The 22264-nt window shown below is 43.3% G+C and overlaps 1 protein-coding gene across 2 annotated transcripts in view; it reads right to left on the bottom strand.

Annotated features, from left to right (window-relative positions):
- FBXL7 (F-box and leucine rich repeat protein 7) overlaps nucleotides 1-22264 on the bottom strand; it is a 388365-nt gene that overhangs the window by 320317 nt on the left and 45784 nt on the right. Inside the window, exon 1 of one of the 2 annotated variants that reach the window (XM_053906898.1) lies at nucleotides 8868-9030. The exons of the other annotated variant lie outside the window; for it this stretch is intronic. Within the exon in view, the coding sequence (XP_053762873.1) occupies nucleotides 8868-8925 (58 nt within the window). The 5' untranslated portion in view covers nucleotides 8926-9030. Of the gene's footprint in view, nucleotides 1-8867; nucleotides 9031-22264 lie in introns of those variants that run through there. 2 annotated transcript variants of the gene reach the window in all.

Genomic DNA, 22264 nt, shown 5'->3' with positions numbered 1-22264 from the left:
TGAAGATGCAAAGCTAATGGGAGAACCAATGACTTTTTGTCAGGTATCCAACAGACATTCTCCATAGTACCGGACTTTTGTAGGAAGTAAGTAATGCCCACAGGAAGCTCCCAGACACATTCCACGGAGGACAATGGAAGACAGTCTTCTGAAGAACCCAAATACTGTGATGTGGACAATAAATGCCAAGAGAGATGATGTCATCGGAAACCACGTTAAGCGAGAGGGTCTGGGGATGAGACGAGCCTGGTCGCTGGACTATAAGAATGAACGCATGGGTCGCGCTTGTCAGGAGGAGTTTCATGGTGGGCAGATTAAAATGAAGCAAGTCTCTTGGGAGGCCCTGTCAACAAGGCCGCTTCTCAAAATATTTTACATAACATCTCGTAACTTTGGAGTCTTTATGTTTAATAAAGCCTTTACGGCGAAAAATACTGATACTGTTTATTCAATGAAACTTTTGCTATTTTTTTAATGGCTTAATGGTTGCTACATTCACACCGCTGCGCTGGGTATGCTCTTAGAACAGCTGCAAAGTAAGACAAAACAGAGAGAGACAAACAGATAATCAGGGTGTCAGAAAGATCATGATGATTCTGTACCGATATGTACACACACTTGGGAATGATTTTTCACACTGACGGCCCAGATCCCAAGTAGTCAACCACCTCCTCTGAACGCTACGGTTCCAATGAGTTATTAAGGACCAAAAAAAAAAAAAAAATCAATCTTTTTAAAGGTGTCTGAAACGTCAGTGATCCACACCAGCTGTCAAGTTAAGCAAGAGCTCTGCATCACCAGTCTCTTTGCCTGGTGAATTGTGCCACATACCAAGCACTGACAACATAAATATTATTCTTAATTCCAAAGATATAGCCTCTTGAGCGTGTATAAAGTCTAGCTACTTAAATGTTATCACCCGGCTCCGAAACTCTAACTGTTACGACTCAGAAGCCATCGTCTTTCCCATTGCCATGAAAGCGGTGGGCTATCAACCCAGTTTATGCCTTAAAAAGATGCGATAGTAAGAATGCTTCTGACAAACGTTATTTTTGACATTATTTAATGAATCACTAAGCCCAGTCCCCATTTAAAAATATAAATCAAACACAAAAACATTACAGGCCAGACCAAAGCAGGAAAGGGAGAATGCATTGTTGCAGACCGGGCAAGAGAGTTGCCAATAATTTGGCTCTAGGTTTATAGGTCCCCTGTGGTGTTTTTGTAGAAAACTGTGGCTCTTTGCTCCCTAGACAGGTGTGCAATGAGACAGGCATATTGCCTATGCGAAACAGAACCAAATAAATAAATAGATAGATGATAGATAGATGATAGATAGATCGATAGATCGATAGATAGATAGACTAGAGATGACACCATATTTCTCAATAGATGTCAACAAACACTTAACTACCTTTCATTCAACTTATATTATTGAATGCCAGCTTGAAAATAATTGAAGTATAAGATGTAAGAAAAGGATGGCCAGGATTACCAGCCATTGTTCATAGGAAACGAAATGTTCTGCTAAGCAGCCCAAATACTAAGGACAAGGAAACAAAACCTATATTTTATTTTATTTTATTTTATTTTATTATTTTATTTTATTTGTAAAGTTTATTTTCTTATTTTGAGAGAGAGAGAGAGAGAGAGAGAGAGAGAGAGAGAGAAGCAGAGAGAGAGGGAGAGAGAGAATCCCAGGCAGACTTCAAGCTCTCAGTGCAGAGCCCAACACAGGGCTCCAAGCCACGAACCACAAGATCACGACCTGAGTTGAAATCGAGAGTCAGAAACTCAACCAACTGAGGCACCCAGGTGCCCCAAAAACTGTATTTTAAAGTAAAGCAACACTCCCTTATTGCCACAGACTTCAAACACGAAGCCAGATGAGCACTGGGTGTTATATATGTGATGAATCACTAAGTTTTACTCCGGAGAGAACATTTAATCTAAAATAATTAGGCCAGCATTTGTGCCTCTAACACAAAAGGATGTGTCTTTTCTGCTCACTGATAACAGAAAGCTAGCATAACTGAAAAGAACCAAGAAAACACCAAGCGGATAACCATCCTTCGTGGGATTCTCAATCCCCTTGTGTGGATCACCCAGGAATCCAACTCTAGGTGTGTTTCGTACCTCAAGAAAAAGGCAAAGCAACACACACGAATGATAAAAGCACATAAAGAAGTACACAAAGGGAGGCAAGTTTACATGAAGACACATCTGTATGTCAGAATAAGTGAGAGGCAAGCCTGGAATACTCCGTAACTCAGGCTGAGAGAAACTCAACATGTGATTATTTTTTCTAGAGCCACTGTTGCTAATCCAGGGTTTCTCAATCCTGGTCCTACTATCATTTTGATTGAAGCCAGATAACTCTTTGTTTAGAAAGGCTGTCCCGTGCACTGTTGGATGTTTAACAGCCTCCTTGGCTTCTACCAACGGGGTGCCAGTAGCACTCCCTCCGACTTGTGGCAACGAAAAATGTCTCCAGAGAGTCAAATGTCACCTGGGGAGCAAAACTGTCCCCACTGAGAACTACTATCCCAGGGCCACCTGGGTGGTTCAGTTGGTTAAGCACCTGACTCTTGATTTCAGCTCGGTCATGATCTCATGGTTCGTGAGATCGAGCCCCACATCAGGCTCTGCACGGACAGCATGGAGCCTCCTTGGGATTCTCTCTCTCCCTCTCTCTCTCTCTCCTCCCTCCCCCTCTCTTGGATATTCTCTCTCTCACTCTCTCTCTCTCTCTCTCTCAAAATAAATAAACATTTTTTAAAAAGATCTAGGGGCGCCTGGGTGGCTCAGTCGGTTAAGCGTCCGACTTCACCTCAGGTCACGATCTCGCGGTCCGTGAGTTCGAGCCCCGCGTCGGGCTCTGGGCTGACGGCTCGGAGCCTGGAGCCTGTTTCCGATTCTGTGTCTCCCTCTCTCTCTGCCCCTCCCCCGTTCACGCTCTGTCTCTCTCTGTCTCAAAAATAAATAAACGTTAAAAAAAATTTAAAAAGAGCGAGTGCATTTAAAAAAAAAAAAAAGATCTACTCTTCTAACCTAATGATGACAAAGTAAATCCCACATAGGCCAAGTAGCTTTCAACTACTGCATGACCATAGACACAATTAGCTTCTCTCTGTCCAGGATGCTCAAGTGAACCCTCTATGCTCTCACTGTCTAGAGGTGATGGGGACAACTAAGCCAAACGCCTTCCCAAAATGCTTCCAAAGCACCTCCTCTTCCGGGAGTGACATTTTTCGTCTGAAAACTGGGACTTAACAGAGCCATCTGCACAACCAAAGTCTATTTGACGCATGTCCAGATGACGTAGGCTCTTTAGAAACCAACAGAAAGGTGGGGCGCCTGGGTGGCTCAGTCAGTTAAGTGCCCGACTTCGGCTCAGGCCACGATCTCACGGTTTGTGACTTTGAGCCCCGCCTCGGGCTCTGTGCTGACAGCTGGGAGCCTGGAGCCTGCTTCGGATTCTGTGTCTCCCTCTCTCTCTGCCCCTCCCCCACTCACACTCTGTCTGTCTCTCTCTCTCAAAAATAAACATTAAAAAAAAATTTTTTTTAAAGCAAAAAAAAAAAAAGACACCAACAGAAAGGAAAGGAGGGGAAAATATTTAATGGTCATCAAAAATGATCAAGAAACTAAAAGATCCAAGAAATACTGGAAGAACGATTTACAAAATGCCTCAGATTTTTTACGGGATAAACTGTCAATTCATTCAATAAATAGGCACTGGGCACCTACCATGATTCAAGGCCTGAGATACAAAGATAAAAGAGAACCGGATCCTGCCATTTTCAGGAGTTTAGGGACCCACTGAAGTCTAAGACATACAGACTAATTCTCAAACCTGGCTATACGTTCAAATCACCTGGAGCAGCTTTGTCAAATTACCAATGGCTGAGCTTACACCCAGGCCAATTACATAAGCATCCAAACTTTTGGGCGGTTCTTAAACACCTTTGAGCTAGACCATTAAGGTGGGCGGAGATGGCATTTCTAGTTGAAGAAGCTACAAGAGAAGAGTCACCGTGAGAGAAAATCAAGGGCATTTAACAGCTAAACATAAAAACAACTGGTTCAGTTCCCTCCATTTACAAGGTCTGAGAAGGGCAGTAAAAGAAAATAGAGTGGGTGAAAACCAGACCCTGGAGGGTGTTAAACTTTGGAGAAAATGGAGAAGCTCTATTTCTGAGAAAAGAGGAAAACTGTACTTCAAAAACTTAACCTTCCTAGAACTCTAATAATAGAGGGTCCAAGGGAAGAGGCAAAGGCGTGAAGTTGAGTGTCACGTCGAAGGCAATAAGCCCAAATGATAGCACTGGCTTCCCTTCATTCCCATAGGAACTCTCCTTGGCGGACTCCCCTTCGGCCTCACCCAGTGCACACTAGATTCCCTCAAGGGTCAGGGCTGGACCCTGCGGTCTTGTTACCCTGATTCGTTTTCCCTAGGTGATGTCATGTCTGTTCAGTCAGTTACCATCTGCGTACGCGTTTGGAAATTCTCCACCCAGACCTCACCCCCCATTCCGACTGTAACCCTAATTGCCTGTGTAACATCCATTCCCCTTGGACACACTGAAGTAACCACAAACTCACCATGTCCAAAATTGAACTCATCATATTCCTTACAAAGCCTAGGGCTCTTTATGCTTTTTTTTCTCTGGAAATGGTACCACATCCCATCCAGTTACACAGGTCAGAGATTTGCATGTCATTCTTAACACTGTCTCTTTCACCCCCATCCCTGGTCTACCACCAGGTCCTATGGATTCCACCTTGTGTATATCTCTTAGATTCCTCCTGCTCTCTCCCCCTCCGTCAGCACCTCCTTAGCCCAAGACGCCATCTTCCTTGTTTGTTTCCATAAAAGTTTCCACTCACTGACCCAAATTCACTCTTGTCTCCCTACCACCAAGTCACCAGTTCAAATTCCAAAACTAACCGTGTCACCACTGTACTCAAAATTCTTTCATGGCTTCCTATGGATCTTTTTTTTTTTTAATGTTTATTTATTTATTTTGAGAGAGAGAGAAAGAGTGTGAGTGGGGTAGGGACAGAGAGAGGGAGAGGGAGAGGGAGAATCACAAGCAGGCTCCACAAGGGGCCTCAATCCCACGAACCGCAAGATCCTGACCTGAGCCCAAATCAAGAACTGGGTGGCTCAACCGACGGAGCCACCCAGGTGCCCCTGGTCTTATAATATTTAAAAACTTCCTCAGAAGGCCTGACTACATCTCCAACCAGCCACAAAAGCCTTTGTTTAGCCCTACACGTTTGCCACTCTTGCTCCCGCCACAGGGCCACTGGATGCACGGTTCCATCTGCCAAGAGCTTGGTATCCCTGTTTGGACTATTCAACTCCTTGGCCACCCCTCAGTTCCCAGTAAAGTCACGACTTCCTCCAGGCATCCTTCCCTGATCTCCCTGCCTTACCAGCGGTTTCCAACAGCAACTTGATCTGGATACAACTCTACGTTTGGTTGACTTACATTTGATGAAAGCATTTGCTTCACACTTGTGCGCCCACCAACGTAACCCCTAAATCATCCCAACGCGGGGCTGGGAAGAACCAAAAAATACGTAGGAGAGAGTGTGCCGGAGAGAGAGAATGGATTCAAGAGTTCTTCCGATTTAGAGATGCTAAATGTAACAAGGAGTAGGACTCAAAGATGATTACAAAGCTCTCGGGTCTGGATGACGAAGAAATACGAACCATCGGGTTACTCACGACACTGATCCTGATTGACTGATTTCATTTGTACGTGGTTTTCTTTGCTTTACTTTGCACCGTTCCAATCCCCACACCAAAACACACTATGCTTTTATTTAAAGCAAGTGACCTAAAGTTGGCTGCTACCAGCACATTCCAGTCAAGTCCCAGCGCAATAATTAGTGCAGGCTTACAAGTACTCCCACGGTAAGACCAACTCTCATCCCCTGCAGCATTAAATATGAAACACCCACATGCAGGGAAACGCTACCTCAGGGCAAACAAAACTTTCTTCACAGAGGAACGTTCAGTGCATGCACGAGTAATGAAGTTCGTGGACTGCTTCAACCCTGCGTAGTTTATTTTTAGTCTTAACCTAATTTCACTAGTCCAGAAATATTAACACATTATGTCTCCCACATCAGAATACTTTTCGTCATAAAATAATAAAGTACATATCCAAAGGCTGCTAAGATTTGAATTTATTTCACCCCAAAAAACACCCTTCTCTTGCGCTGGCAAATATTAGTTTGAACCTGAATTATTTTATGGAGCCTGGTAAGTTCCTGCTCAGTAAGTACTTCTGTTGTTAAGCCATATTTTATCCCTTTGCACTTTTACAGGGAAGGCATTAAAGTTTATTTTTTAAGGCAAAGCTGTTATATAATAAACCATTCTGGACATGACACAGTTTATGTATTCATAAAATGTTTCTGAGTTTCAAAAGATACATGTTAGAGAGTCATCGCACCTACAGGAGTTGCCAAATATTTGCAGTATTTTTGAAATAATAATAAGGACAGGTATACACAATAAAAAGCTACCAACCGATTTCTGGGAAAGCAAATTGCACTCCGAAGTCTTAAAGAGTTTCCTAGAAGTAAAGAAATTATGGGCTTCATTCTGTCTCTGCAAGATATCAAATGCAAGGGTAGCACTGAATTCTAACATATCAACTTTATGATGTACCCATAGGACTCAAAAGTTCCCAGCTATATTATTCTCCTTTGGTGGGAAGTTGGAAGAAATGGTACAAATTTGGTTAATGCTTATCTACATATATGATGCTGTAAATCAAAGACCACACAGTAAACTATCAATCGGACTGGACAGACTTATATCCACGGTCTCCAGGGACGGGAGGCACACTGACTTTATTCATCAGTGTTGACCCGCCGAAGCAGGGCACCAGTGAGGTGGACAGGACAGCTCCTGACAAAACAGACCATCTAATTTACGTTGGCAAGAGCCACTGCCTGCATCAGACCATCTGCTTTCTGGGAGAAACAAAGAAAATTCCAGAGTGCAACAGTAATACTGCCTTCCCGTGCAGTGAGGAGGGATGCCTGTCATTGGATTCCCTCTTCTGCCAAGACCTCTTCCCTCTTTCTACCAAGCAAACGAAAACGACGGTGACTTTTGATAAATAGGGTAAAAGCTTTTTCTTTTTCTGAGCTGGCTTGACCATCTCATTGGCAAGATGGAGAAGCCTTCCTTAAAACTTTCTGCAGTAGTATTCTTCGTCACCCCCTACTGCTTGCTACCTCTCTACTCCGAGAAAATGAGAACGCGTGTCCTTTTGTAAACACTATACTTTCTCCAGAGACTCAAAGACATGACAGCTCAGAGTTCTTCAGTACGACGGAGCAAACATTGAGCTGTTGCAATGCTCACTGGGCCTTAGAGTTAAAAAGAGTTAACGGGCACCCGGGTGGCTCAGTCGGTTAAGCGTCCTATTTCCGCTCAGGTCATGATCTCAGTTTGTGGGTTCGAGTCCCACGTCGGGCTCTGTGCCGACGGCTCAGAGCCTGGAGCCTGCTTCGGATTCTGTGTCTCCCTCTCTCTCTGTTTCTCCTTTGCTTGCACGCTCTCTCTCTCTCAAAAATGAATAAATATAAATAAATAAATAGAGATGACATTTGGGCGGTCTCCCCTCAAAGATTCCACGGTGTATTAAAGAAGACAAACATCTGCTATAAACAAATAAGTGAAGTAACAGGTACTGTGAGACACAAGCAAGAGAATGGGATATGGTTATTTTTGCTAATGAATTTTGGACCTGGAAAGGCTTTTCCAGGACCCAGGGTGAGGCATATTCTCTGCATCACCTCCTGATCCCTCCCTAACAAGGAAAACTATGTTTATGTGGCTAAATGAGTTACTATAAACCATTAAGTCGTAAGAGATGGCCTTAAACGTAGAAAAGGGGTTTTAAAAAAAGGCTAAGGAGTATTTTCAGGGTGCATCAGGGGGCATGGGGCTCACACTCCTTTGCCTTGGGCATGAAAGAAGAAAGGAGATTTCGGGCATTTGCTTTCGGAGTGAATATTGAACCAGGCTGGTGCCTGCCCACTCTTCCCCAGTTCATCTTTTAGCTGGTGCAGTATAGCTGGGAAGCAGCTGGCACGAGCTGGGGCCAGTACAGATGGCTTTGCGGAAGCTACTCCACAACGTGGCATGTTGTGTCCCTCCACACAACACTTAAAGCCTCTAAAGAACTCCGCAATTACAAAATGCTTCCCTTTCCCCTCTCTGGTTTTATCTCCATTACTTTCTAAAGCAAGCATTATTACTTCAGCTGCAAAAAGCATAAATGAGGGGCGCCTGGGTGAGTCAGTCGGCTGAGCGTCCAACTTCGGCTCAGGTCATGATCTCACGGTTCGTGGGTTCGAGCCCCGCGACGGGCTCTGTGCGGATGGCTCAGAGCCTGGAGCCTGCTTCGGATTCTGTGTCTCCCTCTCTCTCTCTGCTCCTCCCCCGCTCATGCTCTGTCTCTCTCTCTCTCTCCTTCAAAAGTTTAAAAAAAAAAAAAAGTTAAAGAAAAAGCATAAATGAAGCGTCAGAAAGGTGAAATTAGTACCCCCAAATGACTCCAATAGTATTGTTAAAACCATGTGGGTGGACCCAGAAGCCCTGATACCCCAAATAACAAACTGGTGAGTCACAGCCATTTATAAAATAAAAGTTGGATATATCATATGAAACTACAAATTTCTAGAACCCTTGAAAAATTGAAATCTGGAAACTAAAACAGTTCTGGGCTAATTCCATGTGCTAGTAACAGGGTAGGAGGCAGAGCATTTGAGCACCAATTAATTCTCTACCATCTAAACCAGCCCGTTCCAGATGATCTACGCATTCACCTGACCTGTTGGCATCTGAGGGCAGCTGCTAAACCATATGGCAAGTGGCAGGGGACATCTCATCCAAAACGCTCAGAATACCCTTCTCCTTTAGGTCATCTCCAGCGTGATTCCATTCACACAAATTTCATCCAAATGTCGTCTGCTCGACCACGTCACCTAATGTACCTAAACAGTGATGGAAAATACATCCTCTGGAAAAGTCTGTCTATACCCCGATCGAATCATTTTACTGTTATAAACGATCTACATATTTGTGGAGAATAAAGGCCACTGGATTCCAATTGCTGTCTCTAGCCCTATTTCCGCCTCCCCATGTTAAAGCAGACACTTTAATCTCCTGGCGTCCTACGCCTGTTCATTGGCCAATGACTATGGAATAGGTCAAGGTTTAGAGGTCTTGGAAGGTTCCCAAAGTCACTCCTATTGTCACTGGTATAATTCTAAAGAATGAACACCCAAACTAGGGCATTCTCAGTTTCTACTTTTCTAAGTTAAAAGACATTATTTGGAGGGACGCCTGGGTGGTTCAGTCAGTTAAGCGTCCAACTTCAGCTCAGGTCATTATCTCACGGTTCGTGAGTTCGAGCCCCCCGTCTGACTCTGTGCCGACAGCTCCGAGTCTGGAGCCTGCTTCGGATTCTGTGTCTCCCTCTCTCTCTCTGCCCCTCTCCCACTCGCTCTCTGTCTCTCAAAAATGAATAAACGTTAAAAAAAATTTTTTTAAAGACATTATTTGGGGGAAAAAAGGCACCGTTGATTTAAATGGCAGTCAAACTGTTGGTTAGGTTTTATGACTCCAGTTCCATTTTGGGATTTGAATTCGCCTGTGGAAAACAGATGTTTAGCTGCTAAAACAATAACATTTTAAAGTTTCATTTCACAAAAATTAAAGCACAGCTATAACCCAGAAGCTCAAAAGGAACCAGCCCACACAGTTATAGTCAGATGAGGGGCAAACAGTCTCCCAAGTCTCTGCTGAGGGGTGCACAGAGCTGCAGAAAACACACACCCTCCAACCTGACACTGGAAGGTAGTTTTCTGAAAGCCAGCAAGTGCACGGGGCCAGCCTGGAGTGAGAAGTGGTCAGCCCGTGGCCTTGAGCAGGGCCGGTCAGCCACAGATGCTGGCCACGTCCTTTTCTCTTGGATCTGCACACTCCGAATTGAGCAGAATAGCACAATTCTAATGACAAGACAGAGGCAGGTTCAGGAAAGGGAACGGGGCTCTCCGTATAGACTGTCTAGATCCCCAAGTCACAGTCACTGAAGTTCATCTGCAAAGCAGACTCGCATTTTCTAATTAATTCAATTCAACTAATACCGTTTCGTTGGGAAGGAAAGTAAACTTTGGGGACTTTTTTCTCCTACAGACGAGGAGATATTTTTAGACTTATTTCATTTACATTTGAGCAAACCACCCAATTTTTCCTGGCCTCTGTTGGCTGGTACATAAGATGGAAGGATTTACTTCGGTACCCACTAACTTTCTTTCCAATCCAGTTCCATGCTTGTATGGATTTCTACTAAGTTCATACGCTTCCGCAATACAAAACAAGCAAGCAAACAAACAAACAAACACGGGCGTTCTTTTTTTCTTCCAAATTACAGAGCGGAACATTAAATTTCAAAGTCTTTAATATTCTACTTCATAGTTCATAAGCAAAAAGAACCCTTTTTCCTCTATGAATAAAATGCAAGAACTAAAGAGAGATCTCAGAGTATGGCAGTCGTCAATTATCCACAAGAAAAAAAACAGTCCCCTAATTTGGAGACAGGCAAGGATGAAAAGGCGGAGCACAGGAGATGTTTAGGGAAGTGAAATTACTCTGCATGGCACCACAAATGTGGGTACCTGTCATTCTGTATGTGTCCGAACTCACTGGATGTCCAGCACCTATAAGGCTCCTAATGTAAGCGATGGCCTCTGGGTGACAATGATGCGTCAGTGCAGGTCCATCAATTACAATCAATGTCCCACTCTGGTGGCGATGTTGATGGGGCAGCCTGTGCATATGTGGGTCGGTGATATTTGGAAAATCTCTGTACCTTTCGCTCTATTTTCTGTGAACCTGAAATTGCTCTAAAACATAAAGTCTTTATTTAAAAAAAAGAGAGAGAGAGAGAGAGAGAAGAAAGAAACCAGGTTTAAAAAAAAAAAAAGCCTGAAAAGTAATGTTCAGGAGCTGCTGGCGTGATTAAAATGAAGAGTGCTGATGCCTCTGGGGTGCCTGGGTGGCTCAGTTGGTGAAGCGTCCAGCTTTGGCTCAGGTCACAGTCCTACAGTTGGTGAGTTCAAGCCCCTCTCTGCTGTCAGCGTGGAGCCCGCTGACAGTTTCTACTTTTCTACTTAAAAGACATTATTTGGAGGGACGCCTGGGTGGTTCGCTCAGTTAAGTGTCCAACTTTAGCTCAGGTCATAATCTCGCGGTTAGTGAGTTCGAGCCCCCTTTGGAGCCCACTTTGGACTCTCCGTCCCCCTCTTTTTCTGCCTCTCCGCCGCCAAAATAAATAAAAAATATTTTTAAAAAGAGAGAGAAAGAGAGAGAGAGCGCTGATGCCCTCACAGCTCTACAGGTTCAAAACTGTCGTGGGTGTGGCAGTACGGTATGAAGCGGATAAATACACATCATTTGGATCAAAATGACTGTTCTCTCAGCAGCCCCACTGGAAGGAGCCTGTCTGCCTCAATGCCTACCTGGGGAGAAAAAAATGGTTCTGCAACCAACCTTCTCTGACAACCTTTCTACACGTATAAATACAACATGTATCTCAAAAGTCATTTGCACGTTTCCGGGAGAAAGGTTAAGTCACTCCAGGTAGGTCACGAAAGGCAGGACATACAACGTTGGACAGCGCATGCCACACCAGTGCCAAGGAACCTGTCCTATTTGATTCTCTTTCAGAGACTGCAGAAAAAGTAGTCCTTTGCTTTTTCTTTTTTTTTTTTTTAATTTTTTTTTTTAACATTTATTTATTTTTGAGACAGAGAGAGACAGAGCATGAACGGGGGAGGAGCAGAGAGAGAGGGAGACACAGAATCGGAAGCAGGCTCCAGGCTCCGGGCCATCGGCCCAGAGCCTGATGCGGGGCTCGAACTCACAGACTGCAAGATCGTGACCTGAGCTGAAGTCGGACGCTCAACCGACTGCGCCACCCAGGCGCCCTGAGTCCTCTGCTTTTTTCAAATGCTTGAAACATCTATTCCTTTGCGATAAAACAGGTTTCTCAAAAACTTGCTTCTTGTACAAAATGTAACATTAGTGGGGTTGGAACTAGCATCTTGGTCCCAAAATTCACGTTCCCGTTTACAAAGCCAAGGTCCTTCCTCTCCCCGAGTGTTTGCTCTGAGTCACGTCCCTTATAGCCACACCTCGCTCAGTGCAGCTCAGTGTGTTGAGTTCACCACATTGAATTAAATGGTTTACAGACATCCTTGGGGAAAATTACTCAACTCTTGTTTGGTATTCCTAAGTTGGCTCGCCTAAATAAAACAAAAGAAGCCAATGCCCCTTTGCCAACTGCACTTATAATTGAAAAGTTAGTTGTTCCTTTTTACTATTTATGCTCAAGTTTTTAAAAAAAAAAAAAAAAAAAAAAAAAGCATACCGGAGCACAGGTTCTTGGAAACCTGCTCAATGTAAGTCTCAAACCCATCCAACTCTGTTTCGATACAATAGTAAACTTGGACCCCACACTCGCACTACAACATAAAAACGTCTACATCCTGAAGCATTTTACATCATCTTCAATCTATTTTCAATACAAGAAACAGAAGAGATGTGAATTTTCCAGGACAGACTGCTGTAAATGTCTCATTCTCCTGTCTTCCAAGTTTTTCTTCTTCCTATCCTTCAAAAACAACATCTTTTTTGGCATGCGTACTGCTTAATTTTACGTGTCAATCTGACTGAATCTCAGGGTGCCCAGATACTTGGTCAAACATTATTCTGGATGTGAGAGTGAGCGTGTTTTGGGTGAGATTAACATCTGAACTGGTAGACTAAATAAAGCAGATACCCTCTCTGAGGCGGGTGGGCCTCATCCAATCAGTTGACGGCCAGAATAGAACAAAAAGGCTAGTAAGTAAGAGAGAAAACTCCACCTGCCTGACTCCTTGGGCTGGGATTCCATTCTTGGTTGACTCTGGACTTGAACTGAAACACTGGCTCTTACATAGTCTTGAGGCTGCCAGTATTCACTGGAACCCCACCACTGCCCTCCTCCAGCTTCCCAACTACAGATCTTGGGACTCGCCAGCCTCCATAATTGTAGAAGCCAATATCTATATATACACACAGCTATATACAATACACACATATACACACCCTACTGGTTCTGTTTCTCTTGAGAAATGCTGACTAATACAACATGGCATACAGACACATGACCATGTTTCGGCCATTTCTCCTTTTACAGTGTTATAACCAAACCATAAGCTAGTTTCCCTGAATGAAGACGAAGGTTTTCTTCCATTTGAATATTACCTTTACCCAGCTTCACATTTTTACAGTAAAAACGTGGTGTCATGTTAGAAACAGTCTAGGCTTCAATAAACATTTTCGTCATGGAAACTTGACAAACTTTTCTTAAGCACAAGCTAATCATATTTTTATGGCATGGAAAAATCATATCAGAAAGACAGGAAAATGCAGCCAACTGCCATTCACTTTAATGGAAAAGATCATAGGCCTTTTTTTCTCCCTAAAATAGGAAAACCTACTATTTTTATTACCGTGATTTTAATAGCAGCATATTGGAAACATCTATAAATGCTTGGTTTTATTTGCTTTTCCAAAGTTGTATCTTTATTTCAAAAAGAAGCCACACACACATACATCATAGCATTTTTCTTATGTTTTGAAAGACTTAAGATGTTTTCTTTTTTTATGAAGGCCACATAAGCGTTACCAGGCTTTTTAATATCAGTGCTGTGCATCATCACTACGGGAGCCAGAAGAACAAACCTTGCGACATCTGAATGTGTTTCGGGCATATTGCGCACCGAGTTGCATTTTATCCATAAAACTCTCACTAAGCGGACTTCTGTGGGTTTAGTGTCAGAACCTTTCCGAAAGCCATTTGGAATCCTGGACCATGGACCCCATTCAAAGTAGGAGGAGAGAAAGGGGGCCCGCCAGGCTCCATCGGTAGAGTATGCAAATCTTGATCTCCGGGTTGCAAGTGCAAGCCGGGCATACAGATCACTTAAAAGGAAAACAAAATAACAAAATAAACTAAGAGGAGAGAGGAAGAAAGTGACATGGTGGTTCACCAGTCGACTGAAATGGCAAACAAGATAGGTTTTCCTTTATTAAACTGTACTTCAGGTATTTTTCTCATTCATTTTGCATTTCTGGTTCTGATGTTGAGAGTAGACATCTATTTATTATTTATGCATTTAATAAATCTTATGAACACTGCCATTCACTTTCAGAATTTTCTTTGAGATAATCTAGTGAGGTGCACTAAATATACCATGTGTCTGCGCACACACACACACACACACACACACACACACAGATATTATTGACCTCATAACTGTCTAGTCTACTAGATTGAGGCTGAAAATTATTCTTATTTTTTTCTCCTTTTTTAAATTTAAATTCAAGTTAGTTAACATACAGTGTAGTCCTGGCTGCAGGAGTAGAACCCAGTGATTCATCTCTTACATATGACACCCAGTGCTTATCCCAAAAAGTTCCCTCCTTAATGCCGGTCACCCATTTAGCCCATCCCCCCACTCACCCCTCCAGCAACCCTCAGTTTGTTTTCTGTATTTAAGTATTTAAGAGTCTCTTATGGTTTGCCTCCCTCACCAGAGTCAGAATTTAAGAATGGCCATTTATAGGGGTGCCTGAGTGGCTTAGTTGGTTAAGCGTCTGACTGTTGATTTCAGCTCAGGTCATGATCTCACAGTTTGTGAGTTCGAGCCCTGCATCAGACTCTGAGCTGACAGTGTGGAGTCGGCTTGGGATTCTCTCTCTCTCTCTCTCTCTCTCTCTCTCTCTCTCTCTCTCTCTCCCCTGTCTCTCAGCCCTTCCCCTGCACCCTCTCTAAATAAATAAATAACCCTTAAAAAAAAAGAAAAAAAAAGAATGGCCATTTATACTGAAATAGAAAAAAAAAAAAAAACCCAACAACAACAACACAATCCACAACTGTTTCCTTGTTTTACATTAATATAACAAAAATGCACATTATAGTCTTTCTTATAATTCTTATTTATACCAAGAACCATTTATTAGGAAGAATAGTATATCCCAACTTTTAATAAAGAAAAGTTGGTTAGTAACTAAATGGTTCAATATACACTGGAAAGAATGAGGACAGAAAAAAAAATAATAAAACACAATTCATCTGTTAAATGTGCTAACCGGGATGAACAGTTGCCAATGACTGCACTAAAAGAGACTTTATAAGAAATGAATTTATTTATTTTAAATGCTGAGACTGGACATTTTAAAACATGATGAAACACTCAGACACAGAGTGACTGGATGTAACCACCCATTTTTATTTCAAATATTTAGAAAGCAAAGGCACGACTCTGCGGCTTGACATATCCCAAGAGTACTTCGGCCCAGAACTTCCTTTTATGAGGCATCAAGCCTTCCCAAGCCCAAATAATTCCCCAAGTACCTTAGATTCATTTTCCACAAGTAAGGAAGGATCAATTTTAAAGTGTAATGTTCTGCCTGCCAAAACATCAGCCGGACAGGAATGTTCAAAGGTGCAAGTTCAAGTAGAGACTCCTGATTCCATACAGGAGCTGGAGAACACGCTCTTGAGGCAAGCTTCAGAAGCCAGGAGCACAGAGGAAAGGGGGGATGATGTCCTATAAAGAGAACTTGGCTTCTCCAAGGGTTGTTTCAAACAGGAGAGTGACAAATACTAGCAATAAACAGCTAGAAGCGACTTACAGTGCTCGTTACTGCTAAAGAGGCTTTAGCAACTGTGCCGAACTCACCAAATGTCCAAAGCCATTCTCTTAAGAATAGTTGAGCACAGAAAACAAATGGAAGGCTGCTTTCTGCTTTCCATGCAAGGTCTGATGCATAAATAGCAGAGCACAATTTATAGGACAAAGTAGGTTTCAAGGATCAGTCCCTATTGTTCTGGTTCCTACAATGAAGTTCTATTTGGTCAAGCAAATGTTAGCCTAGCTCTGTGTCACACACCATGCTGGGCTCTGAAGATGAGAAGATGAGTAAATCATTATCAATGAAAAACGCTTTGACATTTTTTTTTTTTTACAAACTCCAGCAGTCCCACCCCTAGGAATACATACCTCGGAAATACCTCTGTACCTCGGCGCCCAAAGACATAAAGCACTGTTCACAATGGCCTCAAAACAATCAGAATAGGCGAATAATTTGTGCTATATTCTCTAATTACCCTTTTTAACGTTGAAAATCATCCCTGCATAGCCGGGTCCCCAGCCTCTCTCATGCCTTACTTTTATGCACAATAATTATTAACATCTAATCTATGAACATTAAGACAATTTGTGTTGTTTAGCATCTGTGTTTCTACCTGAAACTTAAGTTCCATGAGGGCAGGCATTTTTTTTTTTGAGGGCAAGGATTTTGATCTCGCTTTATTCACCACTACTTCTGTCCGCGCAGCCTAGAATGGCACCTGGCACGTGAAAGGAATTTGGCAATATATGTGGAAAGGAGAGGGGAAGGGATACAGACAGGGAGAGAGAAGCAAAAGAAAGAACAGAGGTAGAGAAGAATGGAAGGAGGAAGACAGGCAAGAAATTGCTAGAAACAGTGAAAATCAAAGAACTAAAGACAACTACCAGCTTAACAGGAGCAATTCTCATGACTATAATGCTGACTGGGGGAAAACAAAACAAAACAAAACAAAAAAACCGAGATGGAAAAGAATACATACAGGCTGATTCCATTTACTTTCGATTCCAAATAGGCAAAACTAATGTTACGATCCATACATAACTAGAAGAGCTGTAAAGAGAATAGCAAAGGTGTGGCACACACAAAATCTGATGCAGATACCTTGAGAGGGTGACGGAATTGCAGAGGGCACAGGGAGGACTTGAAGCGTGTTGGAACACCGCATTCCTTAAGCTGGACTGTGGTTTACACTTTATTATGAGTCCCCATACCTCATACATGTAGTGAACATGCTTACGAATTTCATAATGCATACAAAACAGCAAGTCACTTGGGCCTACTCCCTGGTGAGAAAGACCTGACGAGAGAAGAATCCAGAATCCAGCGGGACAGAGGCACAATCATGGGCTGTGGAGCACCCAGGTGGCGGGTCCACCCAGAACCCCATGTGGTTCTAAATGCTTCCTTTCATAGTGGTAAAGGGATTGGTCTCCAATGGTCACGTGATTTATATATTTTTAAACCTGTAGTTTATTGAAGAGAAGCCTCTTAAATAACTGTTAGTATTTTAACAAAGAAATCTCACCCAGCTTCAGCAGAATTTGGGAGGTAGAGGAACCAGAAAAAAATACTTCACTGGGTATTATTAAGGTCATTTGGGTGGGTGCTATTAAGAATCAATTGCTGGGGCACCTGGGGGCTCCGTCGGGTAAGCCTCCGACTTCAGCTCAGGTCATGATCTCATGGTTCATGGGTTTGAGCCCCGCATCGGGCTCTGTGCTCACAGCACAGAGCCTGGAACCTGCTTGGGATTCTGTGTCTTACTCTCTGCCCCCTGTGTTCGCTTGCTCTCTCTTTCTGTCGCAAAAATCAATAAACATTAAAAACAAATTTTAATAAATAAATAAGAATCAACTGCCTATAATTGCATGAACTAATTTGTTCTGCTATATGTTCACTATTTATTCAGAAACTAATACTTAGGGGCGCCTGGATGGTTTAGTCCATTAGACTCTTGACTTTGGCTCAGGTCACGATCTCCCAGTTCATGAGTTCGAGGCCCTGCTTGGGATTCTGTCTCTCCCTCTCTCCGCCCCTCCCCTGCTTGCTCTCTATTTCTCTCTCAAAACCAAACAAAAATAAGCTTAAAAAAATAAGCTATTAAGGAGTAGCAGTAATGTGCAAGGTACTGGCTAAGTACATGGGAAGGTACAAACGTGGAAAATGTCATCAGCGAGCTCATATGCCAGTGTTAAGACATGTATTTAATGATCATAGCATATGTGTAGGTGTCAGGGATGCCCCAAAAAACAGAAAGGACTGTGCCTGTCGGGTTTTGCATGAAGTCACAAGAGGAAGTGAGCAGTTCATTCTTAGGGCAAGAAAAGAAGCAATGTGCGTTGCTGAATGTTGCCTTGCCTTTCGTTATTCGCTGTAGGTTCTATTCCTTATCCTCAACTTAATCATTCATGCCTCCAGGTCTTTCACTGCCAAAGCAGTATCAGCTATGTTGCAAATCTTCCAAATCTTTGCTCTAACTCCACTAATCTCTCTCTCTTTTTTCTTTTTGATTGACGTTTTGCTTCATCAAATTCTAGATGCATTTTGAACAATGAGGAACTCGGCAAAAAAATAACTTTTTTGTCCTCTGCTCAAGGGATGTGTGTAAAACTATCCCACAGAATAATGAAAGGGGTCTTCTATAAACGATTTCTGGACCACTTTCAGTGACTATTACTTAGGGCAAGTCACTTAAGTTCCCCGATGCTACTGTCTCATTTACAAATTAAGGAAGTTAAGACTACACGTCCAGGGACACTTATGAAACACAAATGCACGCACACACACCCATATATGATACACGTACAGATGTAATTTCTATCACAGTGATATTTTTCATTGTCAACACCATGACTCTTCAGTCTTCCAATGGTCACGTGAATATGGGACGTCAGCCCTTTCACAATCTCGCATTAGATTAGATTAGATTAGATTAACAGCACCCGGTTGAAGGGTTTCCAGTTGCTTTGGACATATGCCTTCTCTCAGCACTTCATGTCTTCTGGATGTGTCTTTAACTTGAATCTTTTTTTTTTTTTTTTTTTTTTTTTGGGACAGAGAGAGACAGAGCATGAACAGGGGAGGGGCAGAGAGAGAGGGAGACACAGAATCGGAAACAGGCTCCAGGCTCTGAGCCATCAGCCCAGAGCCTGACGCGGGGCTTGAACTCACGGACCGCGAGATCGTGACCCGGGCTGAAGTCGGACACTTAACCGACTGCGCCACCCTGGCACCCCTAACTTGAATCTTTTATCTTCCGATGCATTCTCCTTCCCCAAACACAACTTCATATGTGTTGCTTCATGTATAGTGTCTGAACAAGCAAACGTACAACTACTAGACCACTGCTACGGCCGCTACTCACAATGACTCATGGGGAGGGAGCATTTATTAAGTGCCAGGCACTGTCCTCAATGTTTTACCTGTATTAGCTCATTTAATTCCCAGAACAACCCACGGGGCATTAAGTACCTTGTGGAGATGGCATGGCCTGCGTGGAGGAATGTGAATCTAGATGGTCTAGCTCTAGGGTATAGTCCTAACCCAAGCCACTGTTATAAATGCCAGAACTGTGGATGCTTTCCTACACACACACACATTTGATTTGTCTGATACTGTAAAGGATACAAAAGCAGCCTCAGAAGAGAGAAGAAAATAATTCTCTCTGAAATAAACCTGACTTGGACACCATTCAACGTGGGTTTAAATCCAAATACCCAAAGGGTCGCATATGTGTGCCCTCACCTACGAGGAGGTGCTATTGCTTGGGTCCAGTTTAAAGCCTCCGGTTTATTTTTGGAATCCAGATTCTGGGAACAAGCTATTTCCATATTCAATCCCTTGGGCATAGCAAGCTGGGTACTTAGAAACCACATATGCCATTTAGAGACAAACCCAGCCTGGCACCTATGTGGTGCCCTTGGCCAGCTCCCCTTGGCCTGGCAGCAATAAAAAACAAGGCATGAGCCAGAATCCGTGCTCTGTGTTCTGAAGGGAAGTGAAGATTTATCCTCTTGGAAAGAGAAGGAAAAACCAACCCAGCCTCTTCTGGCTCCTGAAGGTTGCAGCTGAGGCTGGTGCTGTTAATAAGATGTTCACTCTGCAAAATATCCCACTGGGAGGTTTTCTCCCTTTCTTTTCTTTTTTCACTTTTAGCAAATCTTGGCAAAAACACTTGCCATTTTAACCACTTTTAAGTGCCCAGTCTAGTGGCATTAATTACGTTCACAATGTTGTGCAACTATTTCCTGTATTTGTGGTCACCCCAAACAGAAGCTCTGTGCCCACAAACTCCCCATCTCTCCCTTCACCCCTCCCCGGACACCCCAAACCTACTTTCTGTCTCTCTGAAGTTACCTGTTCCGGCAACTTCGTGAGAGTGGAATTATACAACATTTGTCCTTTGTGTCACAGGACGTTAAGGTTTTATGTTACTCTCTTCCTGGCACAATTTAACCGCAAGCATTACCCACCGGGTTACACGCTGGCAAGAGCACAGGGAGAGCTGGGGTCCTGCCCAGAGCCACCCGGCTGCCTGTCTCCAAGCGGTCATCTTGTGCCGTGCCCCCCCCCCAGTTCCCTGCATTTCCAGCGACCCAACAGGAATAGCAGACCCAAATGGCTACTCCACCAAGCTGAAAGCCTCTCACGCATTTCTCCATCAATTACCTCTCCAACCTGTGGGCCACACCACTCTGGACAGAGCATGCCCAACTCTTCTGTCCTCGGTACCAACAGAGCAGCTTAACAGAAGACCATGGGGGAGGGGAAGGGGGGGAAAAAGTTAGAGAGGGAAGGAGGCAAACCATAAGAGACTCTTAAAAACTGAGAATAAACTGAGGGTTGATGGGGGGTGGGAGGGAGGGGAAGTGTGTGATGGGCACGGAGGAGGGCACCTGTTGGGATGAGCCCTGGGTGTTGAATGGCAACCAATGTGACAATAAATTTCATATTAAAAAAAATAATAAAAAAAATAAAGTAAGATGAAGTTCTTTTTTATGAAATGGTGCAATCAGGGTCATTCTAAGTAAGACGTTCATATGCCTTACTTGTCTTATTTTCACAAGTGTTAAACCTCCAGTACATCAATTTAAGATAACCTATGGCTCACTTTAAATATAATTAGGTGGATGGGGCGCCCGGGTGGCTCGGTCGGTTGAGCATCTGATTTCAGCTCAGGTCATGATCTCGCTGTCCGTGAGTTCGAGCCCCACGTCGGGCTCTGTGCTGACAGCTCAGAGCCTGGAGCCCACTTTGGATTCTGTGTCTCCCTCTCTCTCTGCCCCTCTCCCACTCCTGCTCGCTCTCTCTCTCTCTCTCTCTCTCTCTCTCTCTCTCTGTCAAAAATAAACAAACATTTAAAAAACTAAATGTAATTGGCAGAATTCTGAGTCGAACTGCATTAGAAGTTGCTATGGTACATCTCAAAGACAATTAAACCTTTACTAATTATAATGTTATCTCATTTCCGCTTTTAACAAGTTTGTAGGGCTGAGGAACTAGGCCAATAAAACTTAATAAATAAAAAGTCCCTGCGCATGAATGACAAAATGCCGCATTTTAGGCAGAGTTAAGGATCTGGCCTCTTTAGCCACTTCTCATTTTGATTATTGGTTCTGGCTTTAAAACATCGCTTCGAAGGTGAAAAGAGTCAAGTCTCGCGCGGCTCCAGCTCCAAACAGAAGGGATGCTGGCTCTTCCTTGATATCACGGAGGCTGGAAAAATTCCAAAACGGGGTTCACACCTACGCCTCACTTCCTTTCTGACTTGCCACAATAAAAGAGATACCGGGATGCTTGGCTTCTAACTTCTCAGGGATTTTTCGCAAACCAGGCAGTCATGAGAGCAGAAAGTGAACAGGAGTCTAAAAATCTGACTGGATGAAATGTAAAATCATTTTCGTCCAAGTATGCTGATACATGGATGCCGTAGCAAAAAAAATAAATGTAAGATCTATTATTTTTCCTATTCTACTATCCTTGCTTCATCCCAATCCTGGCGTGAGGGTTAATTTTACGTGTCGACCTGACTTGCCACAGGATGTTCAGATACCTGGTTAAATGGTATTTCTGGGTGTGTCTGTGGGACCATTTCTGGCAGATATCGGCAAGTGGATTGCCAGGCTGAGCACAGAAGGTGGCCCTTCCCAGTGGGGGTGCTCATCCTGCAACGATTTGAGGGCCGGCATAGAACCAAAAGGTAAAGCTGGGACATCAGTCTTCTGCCCTCCGAAAGGTACTTTTACTCCTGGCTCTCCTGATTCCCAGACTGAATTACACCGACATCTTTTCGTTCTCCAGTTTGCTGACTTCACGTCTTGGAACTTCTCAGCCTCTATATTGTGTGAGCCAATTCTTCATCAGAAATTTCATTATACTCCATATCCTATTATAAAAATAAGGCATAATCTCCAGGTGCACTAGGGTTTTCCAGAGACACAGAAACAACAGGATACACACACACACACACACACACACACA

The sequence above is a fragment of the Panthera pardus genome, unplaced genomic scaffold (genome assembly GCF_024362965.1).
Source record: "Panthera pardus isolate Hobbes unplaced genomic scaffold, ASM2436296v1 HiC_scaffold_2, whole genome shotgun sequence".
In the NCBI taxonomy this organism is placed as follows: domain Eukaryota; kingdom Metazoa; phylum Chordata; class Mammalia; order Carnivora; family Felidae; genus Panthera; species Panthera pardus.
Note: the sequence above shows the minus strand (reverse complement) of the source record. Positions and strands in the feature narration are given on the sequence as shown.